Consider the following 10560-nt stretch of genomic DNA (forward strand, 5'->3'; position numbering starts at 1 on the left):
CCTTTTGTAACTGTTTCCAGAGACCACCAGCGAAAGATGTTAGGCCCTTACACTGCACTTCCACTCCAGAGGTCGGCGTGGTGGTAACCTCTTCCCGAGTCATTTGTTTGTATAGCAGAAACCCTCTTAAAACCATTCAGTTAATATGGTGAAATATCAGTTTGTTCTAGATCTACTGTAGTTGTGGAACTGTACCTGTCTGTGAATCAGCATACACCACCTGTATGTTATCAACTTGTGAATTTTATTGTTTTGCCTTCCAATAAACACTTTTTTTTTTTTAATAAAAATCAAATGGTGGCTCATATTTCAGAGTAAATGGATTCCCGTACATTGGCTATAAGCCTTCCTTGTATTGAATTTATCTTAACTTTGCGCGTGTTTGGTTTCGTAGTAATCCGACAAGGCTAATTACAGATCAACACTGTTTAAATATGGCACTAAAGTCAGGATACGGCAGTTTTCTGCTGTGATCGTGTTCCTCGGGTGCTGTAGTCCAGACTTTCACTTCTACCGTGATCACAGATGTGATCACAGCTCACACGATCTGCATGACAGACATGCACGCTGCGAGGACTTACCCGCTCCCCTTAGAGAGGAGTGTTTTCTTGGTTTTCTGCTGAGCACTGACACGGTCTGGCTGAAGGTTCCTGCCTGTCCCTATATCACGTACATTAGTACAAAATTCAGATACAGGAAAATAAATTATGTATAATAGGAAACATAGCAGTTAGTACAAATCCTTCCGGTCCATAGTTTGTAACTTTTTATCTGTGCAATTTGGAAGGGTTTCTTGTTCCAGCTTGAGATCTGTAAATGTGAATTTTACTTAAAATTCAGAGAGTCAAAGCAGTTTTTCTTCCTGCGCTTTCCGAATTTCTTCACGTGCTTGCTCAATTGTTAGAGGTGGGGATTTGTGATTCCTGATGTACTGCCAAAAAAAAGTTAATACACAAATTTCTTTATTATGTAGATAAATACTTTCTAGTATTTAATAAATAATAAATCTTCACATCAAGATACCTGCACTTTTCTATACTAGCAACAGAAACTGATAACTTCTCTTGCAGCACGAGGACGATCCTTGCTCGTTTGAGGACAGCTAAATGCCACAGCAGAAAGCTTATTCTTTCAAAACTATGGCCTCCAGTAAGACTTCAGTCATCTTTTACTGTATAAACTCCAACTTGTTATTAATATGGGCACAAGCGTTATAGTATTCTTCTTTTATGAAGTAATTTATTCAATGATAATAGGAACTTTATCTGATTAATGAAAAATATGCAAAGAAAATCTGTTTGCCGCAACTAGTAGAAGCGTTTGGAAAGGTATCTAGGCTGCTGCCTGGTCTATGGTAAATACCTCTTTAGCCTCTTCCAGGGTATGGTAGTGGAACTTCTCGTTCTCTAGTGACTCCACAAGGGTTACGTGAAGGTGGTGAATGTTCTCTACAAACTGCTGAGTCAACATCAAGTGCTGTTTCAACATGGCATTTAAAACAAGAACTGACGGGCTGTATGCTGTCAAGGCTGCAAGAAACGGAGAGTATGTACTTTAGGGATACATTACAGTCCGATAGTAAGGGCTAAACAATCCAAGCAGGGGTTAGATGCATAAAATACAGTAAAACAGAATAGTAAGAAACATGTTTTTCAGTACCTTCTACTGCATCCATGCTGATGACGTGACTGGCGATAGGTACCGGATCAATGTAACTGTTTCCTACAGGTGGGTCAAGTACTGCGGAGGTGTTTGCTGTGTGTAGGATAAAATCAGAATTACTGGGTTTGGAGGGTGGAAAGGTTTAGCGCTAGAACTCGGTTCATCCTCAGCGCTCTCTTGGGACATCAGTTGCTGCAGAACCGCTGTAAAGCCTAATGCTAAAATAGTCCTATGACCTCCACAGTTCCTTCACTCGTACGTTCACAACACGTGCCATTGCGGAAGGCATCTTTTCTAACCCTAGACAGAGGAAAAATAAAGGCTTTTGTACTTGAAGGAAGGTACTGTTTTCAAGCACACCCGAGTTTCTATTTTCTCCTCCTTGAGTGTGGCAAGAAGCGGCTCTTGCCACTTTTTCCTTTAAGTCAAGAGAGGTAGGAACAGAGCTCCCCCTCAGAAACAGCTAAAGGTCACCTCTGCCTTTTGTAAATGGGGCCATAGTGCTTTCCCAAGAAATAAATACAATGCAAAAAAAGAACTCTACGATGGGTGATCACGTCAGTAACGATACAGTAGTACTGTTTACAATAGTAAAGATACAATAAAAACGTTGAATTCCATTTGAGAATATTACTCGGGTTATTGCAAGCTCTGTCGCTAACACTAGCTCATCCATCCAGAGTTCCTCTTGTGCTTCTTTTTTAGCAAAAAACAGTTCCAAGTTCTTACTCTGTTGTCCAATCCCAATCTTTGCTACAGATAGCAGATTAAAGTGTTGGGCTTTAGAAAGTTTTTAATTTAATGTCAGCTAGGGGAAGCTAGTACTGAAAGTAAGAACTCTATCAAGGCTGACTAGGCTAGCATATAAAATGTAAAGATTGCCTGAATAGGGCAATATCTCATGAACTTACTCTTTGACCAGCAATAGGTGAATGGAGGATCCGCTGTCTGCACCGCGGTTTCTTTGACAGTTACTCTGTGTACCTGGTCATGCCGCTCTCTGGTAAATAAAGGGGACGATGCTGAAGATGGGTGTTTTCCAGAATATGTGCAGCTCTCAGAACGTTCCTCTGACATTTTTGATACAGATTCCCTGTCTGTTGTAGACAGAGACCTTTCAAAGTCTTCAGAATATTCTGAATTAACAGTTCTCTCATCATGATCAAGATAATCCTGTTTGTGTCTCGGAAGATCTGCAGAAACTCCACTCAAATGCTCAGAGATTTCAGCTTCAGTCACGGTTTTTTCAATATCCCCTTCAGAAGCATCATTCACACCAGTTACTGCACTTGCCATTTTAAGAGAAGTTTGGTCTTTTTCCACCAGGAAGGTATCTTTTTTTGGATTTCTATTTGATTCTTGAGTAATGTGAATGTCTGTCCCCTGTAAAACAAAACAGCTGTATGTTAGGAGAATCAACAAAATATAACCTTGAGTATGCCTCCATTATTCTTCATCTGTTCTGCTGCACATCCCTGAGAGTTAGCTACTACTTCATTAGGAAATAAAAATGTTGCTCTTCTGTGTCACCCTGCAAACTGTGCAGTGCTGTTACATTTAGTAAGGAAATGCAGACACTAAAAAAAGAATTTGGTCAGGTTTCAGTAGACTGTAAAATCCTATCTAACCCTTACAGCTAGTGAGACGTGCCCACCCCACATAGCCTATGAGTAGAATAGAAGTATTCATTTTAAAATATCCACCCTCCACCAAACACAGAATGGAAATATGTGCTAGTAGGGAATTTCTACTTACTTTCTGCTCTGATTCTGCTGCCTCACTGGTGATGTTTGGTGCCAAATCATCAAGGCTCAGGATATTCACTCTGAAGTCTAGAATCAAATGATATTTCGTCATGAGAATTTGCATGAAAATTACAGTACACTTTCCCTTAAGCAAGAAACGTGGAAAAAAAAAAGTCAGTACCACATTCCTAATTTAAAGTGTAATACTAAAAAGTAATAGCAGTCAATCACTCTGAACCTTTAACTTAGCAGCAGCTCTTTCTTATGTTTCCTCCTTTGCCTGTCAGTGGATCTGCTAACCCCCGTTCAAGAGATGCTTGCTGCCCCTCATTCACACTTGTTCTCACTCAGAGCCGTTGGTACATTGTCCCACTCATATCTGAAAACTATTAAAATGTTGTAATTGCTTTGATGACATAACCGTCACCCAGGGAAGCATCATTAAACTGAACCCATTAAATCAAAAGCCAAGAAAAATACAAATATATTACACTAGAAAAAAGAAACAGAGCAACATAATTCCTTTGATAAAAGTCTCGGTTTAGGTAAAATTACACTACTGAATCCTTTCAATGTGAGTATCTGCCCATGTTTATTAGTAAATTTATCAGTAGATTATTAGTACAATTCATGCCAAGTCTACTGAGACAATATTTTAGAACTAACTTACCATTTGAGCTGCTGCTAGTTGAATCTTCCGCATCAGCTGCTTTTGAAAATAATTCATCTAATGATTTTATTTCACTTCTGTCACTTTCAAGTGATATTTGGCTTTGCTTGGTGTTGCCTGTTCTAGGCAGAGTAATCTTTACAGTATTGTCTTTCATGGAAGAGGACAGTGATTGAGATCTCATATTATGTCGTACTGACAGGTTTCTGCTGGCTGGTGAAGGTGTTGGTGAATTAACTCTACCAAAACCATTTTTCTCTGCGTCTCTGCTATGAAAAGATGTTTTAGATACCTCTGTCAGTGAAACTTCTTTATGAGATGGAGGGGGCACTCCTGACGCAACTGGAGTCTTATTCTTTTGAAGAACATGAAAGAGAGATTTGTGTTACTTCATTTCTTATGTGTAGATCACTAAAAAGGAAAACCAATTATAATGGGTAAAAAAAGAGTAATTTTAAAATGTGAATTGAAGCTAAATCATATCATGAGCAAGCCGCAAATGCAAAATCAAATTTTAATTTCTGGTGTTATCTAAATAAAAAGTGACCTACCAATTAAAATGATTTCATAAAAGTATAAATAAAAATACATAATCCAGCAAAGTCTGTATTTACCTTTCCACCCCATTTAGAATCACTTACAACAACTCTCCAATTCTCCAGATTTCCACTGGAAAACTCCAAAGAGCTCTCCATCAATTCTCTCATTTCCTCTTCATCGCTATCCAAACCAAGCTGTTGTTTAACCATAAGATTCTTTTCAGGGCTTTGGCTGCTTTCCTCTTCCTTAGAACAGGCATTACTGAGGGTCATATTTCCACTGGCAGTAGCGTAATTCTTCAGATATTTCTTGCCCCTTGCACTGTGTTCGTGACCAGAAGCAGATGAGAAGGACTCTTCATCCAAAGGCTTCTGGCCCAAGCCAGTGTTTTGCAATTCCATCTGCTTTTTTCGATTCATGATTTTGCTTTCTAGTTGTGCCACCTTCCTCAGAGCTGAGCTCGACCGTGTGTGGGAAGCGCTACCCGGACTGCTCTTCGCGGCGTGTCTGCTCGCTGTCTGCACAGCGCTTCCCGATGTCTGCCACCACTGGCTTCCATGTACATTTTCGTTGCGCACCTTTAGGAATCTGCTGTGGCAGAACAGAGCTCTTCCAGTTTTCTCCAACTCTGTGTCAACCGCAGAGAGGTCACTACAGGAGCGAGGAAGGACGCTGCGCCCGGCTGCGATGGTTCTCCTACGGGGAGCGTCGCTGCGTCCCTGCCGAGAAGAGGATGCAAAGAGCCCTCAGAGGTGGAGGCAGGCGGCCCGGTTCAGCTCCCAGCTCCCGGGACTGAGCAGACGCTCCCGCTCCCCACGGCCCTGCCCTCGTCCCAACCTGTGCCGTGCCACCCCCTCCCACTCTCCGGTGTGGGCCCTCCCCGCACGCGGCTGAAACACCGGCTCGGGGCCGGCGGCTGCCCAGATGCAAACCGAGCGCGGCTGACGCTGAGGCACTGCGGAGGCCGGGACGAGAGCTGGCGCCTCACCTGCCCTCCGCCCGCGGGCGCCCTCTGCGCCCGAGCGATCGCAGCCATCCGGGACGGGCCGTCCTGAGGCGGCGGCGGCGGCTCCCCCAGGCCGGGGCCAGAGCGGTCGGCGGCGGGCCGTATCCCGGAGACCGCGACTCCCCAACATCCCGCCCCCTCATTGGCTCCGCGTAGAGCCCCCCCCTCGCGCGCCGGCGATGCTTGGCCGTAAGTAGCCAATCCCAAGAAGGCATACTGCCGCCAGCCCGTGAGAGCGCCGACTACAAGCCCCAGCATGCATTTCGCCGCTCGGGCACGTGGCAGCCCGCTCCCCCCTCGGTGGCGCTAAGCCAATCCGATCCCGTTGCACAATAAGTTAGGCAAGCGCGGCCAATCAGAGCCCGCCATGGAAAGGGCGGGGCCCCGAAGGCGCGAGGCTGCGGGTGATGTTGGTCGGAGGCGCGAGGGCGTGAGTCCGTTGTCGTGTGAGGGCGGCGATGGCGGCCATGGCTGCGGCTGGGCCGAGAGGGCGCCGTGGCAGGGCTCCGGCCGTCGTCGCGCTGAGGCTGGCCCTGCTCCTCGGGGCCGCGCTGGGCTCTGCCCGGGCCACGGTGTATTTCCAGGAGCAGTTTCTGGACGGAGGTTGGGCGAGGGCAAGGGGGTAGAGGGGGTGGTGGGGCAGCTGCCGGTAACGGCTGGGAGTGTGTGAGCTGGTGGGGAGGGAGCCCCCCTCACTGTACCGTGCTGACTGACCCTGCTCTTGTGTTGTTGCTGGCGCTGGCCTTGCGGGACAGCCAACTGGCAGAAGAGGTGGATGAATTCTGAGTACAAGGCAGACCTTGGGAAGTTTAAACTCACTGCAGGGAAGTTCTATGGAGATCCAGTGCGAGATAAAGGTATGTGGGTTTCATTCAAAATACACTATGGGAATCATCTCTAGAGTTGGGGATTTGCCTTTATAGATGTGCAGTGCATGGCAATAAAAGTATTATTTCTTTGCAAATGGAGAAAAAATGTAAGTTTGTCTATTATACTAATATCTTTACAGGTCTACAAACTAGTGAAAACTCTAAATTTTATGCTATCTCCTCACGATTTAAACCATTTAGTAACAAAGGGAAGACTCTGGTCATTCAGTATACTGTGAAACATGAGCAGAAGATAGATTGTGGTGGGGGATATGTTAAGATTTTTTCCTCAAACTTGGACCAGAAGAACCTAAGTGGAAATTCACATTATTACATCATGTTTGGTGAGTTTATAGTTATTTCTGCATTACTAAAATACTGTTGCTGCTGTTGTGCAGTTCTTCAAAGATGATTGTGGAAATGGTGGAAAAATCATAAAGGAAGGCTGTCTTAACAAAGAAGGATGTTGTGACTGTAAGGAGTTAGATCTTCCATGCTTGAGAGATCTCTAAATATGTATTAACAAAATACATATTTATGCAAACATTCTGAGCTGATTTGAAGGACATTACTGAAAATGATTAGAGTGAGCTTAGAATAAAAGTAGTTGTTCAGCAGGATTTTTTTTTTTTAAGACCTTTAACTGAAACAACATACTGTACGCCATTATCTGCCCTTACATACTTCTATGTAGTTTCCAGTGACTTAGTGAAATTTGTCATTATGTATCTAATATAATTACATAGTTATTCAGCTTGCACCATAGATAATTTTTATTTTGCCTGGGTTTTTGTTTTCTGGGTTAGAAACTAACCCATTCTAACGTAGATTTAGAGACTTTGAGTGGAAGCCACATCATCCATTTAAAATGGAATGGAATACATCAAAATACGTGGAATGGGAGAGATGTCTAGCAGTAATAGAAGGAAAGGGTAAACAATCTGTATTTTTCTGCAAAGAAGTTAAGGATACAAAGCATATAATCTCTTTGTAGGGCCAGATATTTGTGGATCTGAGACAAAGAAAGTCCATGTTATTTTAAATTACAAGAATAAACCCCATCCAATCAAGAAACAAATCAGATGCAAGGTAAATACACATTTCAAAGATACATAAACTTTAAAATAAACAAGTTACAGGGATATTAGGAAGAAAAAAACAAAACAAAACAAAAAAAGCCCCAAACCACTATTCCAAACATGTAACACCTTTGAGAAGTTCTACTTTTCATCATATCTTAAAGGTCATGTCAATTTTGGGACTTCAGATATTTCTTAGTTCGTATGTTTGCAATTTAATAATTGCATTCATAATACCTGATACTGATACAGGATGAAACAAGGTTGCAAGGGTGCTGTATGTTATTAAGAAATGTATGTCATTGTGTTTCTTGATTGTAACTTTAATTCCACATTTCCTAGCGAGAGAGTGCTTTCTTGTGATATAAATGTAAGATCCTGGCTATACTTTCAATATTTTTGCTTTTAACCTATGTAGTAGGCCTTTTTATGTGCCTTTGCTGTAGCTGTTTGGGATATAAATAACTTGTATCTGATATTCACTAAAATCATTACTTTATCTGATACTATTTTCAGTCTTGTGATACTTCCTCTTGCCAATCAGATCTAGACTGTGCTTTCTTGCAACCATTCGGTTTTGTTCAGAGACCCAGATGGGAGGACTGGAAAATATATGTGAAAAATGTCATTAATTTTATTTTCCCCCTCTAGGAGACTTTGGGAATTATTTTTTCTTACTACTGCTTATGAAAAATCCATTAGAAATTAGTATTATAATTCTGGTGCAAGGCAGTTCCTAAGAGCTATATTTAAGGTTCTTAAAAAATTTTACTTGCTTTCTTTAAAACCCAGGTTGACGGATATACACATCTATATACTTTGATTATAAGGCCAGATCAGACTTATGAAGTAAAAATTGATAACAAAATGGTTGCATCCGGCAACTTAGAAGATGATTTAGGTTTTTTGCCACCAAGGAAAATTAATGATCCAACAGTGAGGAAACCCACTGACTGGGATGATCGAATCCAAATTGATGATCCAAATGACATCAAACCCGAGGTAATTTGCTCTCCTTATTCTGCATTACTGGATTACTTAATTTCTACCGAATACACGTTCAATATAGTTGAACTCTGCACTAGTTTTGCTTTCTTAATCTTCCTGTGTCTTTTCAAAGGATTGGGATGAACCTGAATACATTATGGACACTAGTGCTGAGAAACCTGAAGATTGGGATGATGCTGTGAATGGAGAATGGCATTATCCTATGGTCAAGAATCCTCTACACAGAGTATAAATAATCTCATAATCCTAGTTATGGATAACACTTTAAGCAACTTTTCTTTGCCTGACTGTATTCAGAACATGTGGTTTATCCTAGGGGGAATGGAAACCAAGGCAGATTGATAACCCAAATTATAGAGGAGTTTGGCCTCATCCACAGATTGACAACCCCAATTACTCGCCAGACTTCAATATCTACAGCTATGAAAATATTAGCATCATTGGACTAGATATCTGGCAGGTGAGATGCCTTTACTGGAAAATAAAGAACTTCTCTCTCGCTGAGTATATAGCAACCTGTTTACCCTTTGCATATAAATACTATCTGTTGGTTTGGGATCTTAGGGACCTATGTCTTTAACTTGCTCTTAAGTAAATATATATACAATTGAAAAATCTGTAAGACGCACTGATCTTCTGTTGTAGTTGTTTGGATGATAATCATCTACAGGTAAGTGAGGGGCCTAAACTAATTTGTGTAAGTATTGCAAAGTATGACTTACTCCACCTGACTTGAGGTGTGTAACTGAGGCTTCAAGCAGCTCAGTTACTCCTGACTTACCCAAAAATTAATGAGGAGAAAACTGCCCTCTGGGGTACCTCTGAGATCTGCCTCTATCTCCGGTTTCTTGACTAGCCAGTGATGAGACTTAAAACTTCTAAGAAGAGCAGTGAAGTGCATAAAGTTAAACCAAGTTCTTTAGATTCTTGAAAACAGTTGTCCAAAAAGAGAGACTTCTTCATCAAATTCTGTAAAAATCTATGGGGTTCTTGACATGAATACTCTATATTGAATATATGATACAAACATATTGTTAAAAAAAAAAAAGAGATGAAAACTCTTGAGAAAACAGAGGCATCCTCGGTTGGTTTTTTCCCCTATTCCTTCAAAGGTGAGAGCTGGCACAATTTTTGACAACTTCTTGATAACAGATGATGAGGTTTATGCAGAAGACTTTGGAGATGAAACATGGGGAGAAACGAAGGTAACGTGAAATTCTTGTGTCTGTTTTGGTTCTTTATTACCACATTTTAAAAATCCCCTGTCTAATCTGAACAAGAACCTATTGGTGCATAAAAATGAAATCTTAATATTAGGGTCCTGAAAAGGAAATGAACATAAAGCAGACTGAGGAAGAGCAGGAGAGAGAAAGAGTTACAGAAGAAAAATACTTTGAGCAACGGTTTAAGAAAAAGCTAGAGAGAAAAAAAGAATCTGGAAAGGATAGAGCAGTGAGGAACACTATCGAGAAGGAAGAGCTTTAATTGTTATTTGAAAGAAGTTCACATTTTTTTTACTTAAATCTCTCTCTAGAGATCTTGACAGTTTAACAGCTTCTTGGAATCTGCAGCAATACAGTTGTATTAAAACAGTTTTTTTTAAATTCAACATTAAATTTTGTGACCAGTTTCAGTTATTTTTAATAGCACAACATAGTTAAATTCTCTATAGAAAGGTTATTTTTTTTTTATTAACTGCATTTTAACCCTGCTAAAATGTATTGAAAACATCTGTAATAAAGCACTAGGTTTTGGAACTGGCTTACACTTTCATGTAAAATTCACGCTCATTTTTGTTGAGGAAATATCATGGTAATGATATTTCATTAAAGGGTTCAGCATGTCAAATGGGTGAAGCATGTTTCACAACATACTTCAAACTAAGGAGGAGATAAGCTTTGCTAAGCTTCTGTAGTAACCGTGCACCTGTCAGAGTTTCACGGATTACTGCAGCTGTATAGCTGCTGCGAACGCACCGTGG

The 10560-nt window shown here is 41.2% G+C and overlaps 2 protein-coding genes across 2 annotated transcripts; one reads left to right on the top strand and one right to left on the bottom strand.

The window, feature by feature from the left end:
- Window positions 1-225: 225 nt before the first annotated feature.
- Window positions 226-5881, bottom strand: C24H19orf44 (chromosome 24 C19orf44 homolog). The gene is made up of 8 exons (XM_050910788.1): window positions 5606-5881; window positions 4692-5336; window positions 4078-4432; window positions 3418-3494; window positions 2574-3045; window positions 1660-1755; window positions 1363-1529; window positions 226-931 (listed from the first exon to the last, which is right to left on the bottom strand). Exons 1-8 carry the CDS (start codon window positions 5879-5881, stop codon window positions 845-847), a joined length of 2175 nt encoding a protein of 724 aa, XP_050766745.1. The 3' UTR covers window positions 226-844.
- A 200-nt stretch (window positions 5882-6081) lies between these two features.
- On the top strand, window positions 6082-10318 carry CALR3 (calreticulin 3). Its single transcript, XM_050910789.1, has 9 exons — window positions 6082-6226; window positions 6379-6480; window positions 6633-6836; window positions 7487-7581; window positions 8364-8573; window positions 8692-8805; window positions 8896-9039; window positions 9692-9784; window positions 9897-10318. The coding sequence occupies exons 1-9, from the start codon at window positions 6082-6084 to the stop codon at window positions 10062-10064; spliced, it is 1275 nt and encodes a 424-aa protein (XP_050766746.1). The 3' UTR covers window positions 10065-10318.
- The last annotated feature ends 242 nt before the right edge of the window (window positions 10319-10560 follow it).

Source organism: Gymnogyps californianus, chromosome 24 (genome assembly GCF_018139145.2).
Source record: "Gymnogyps californianus isolate 813 chromosome 24, ASM1813914v2, whole genome shotgun sequence".
NCBI classification, from domain to species: domain Eukaryota; kingdom Metazoa; phylum Chordata; class Aves; order Accipitriformes; family Cathartidae; genus Gymnogyps; species Gymnogyps californianus.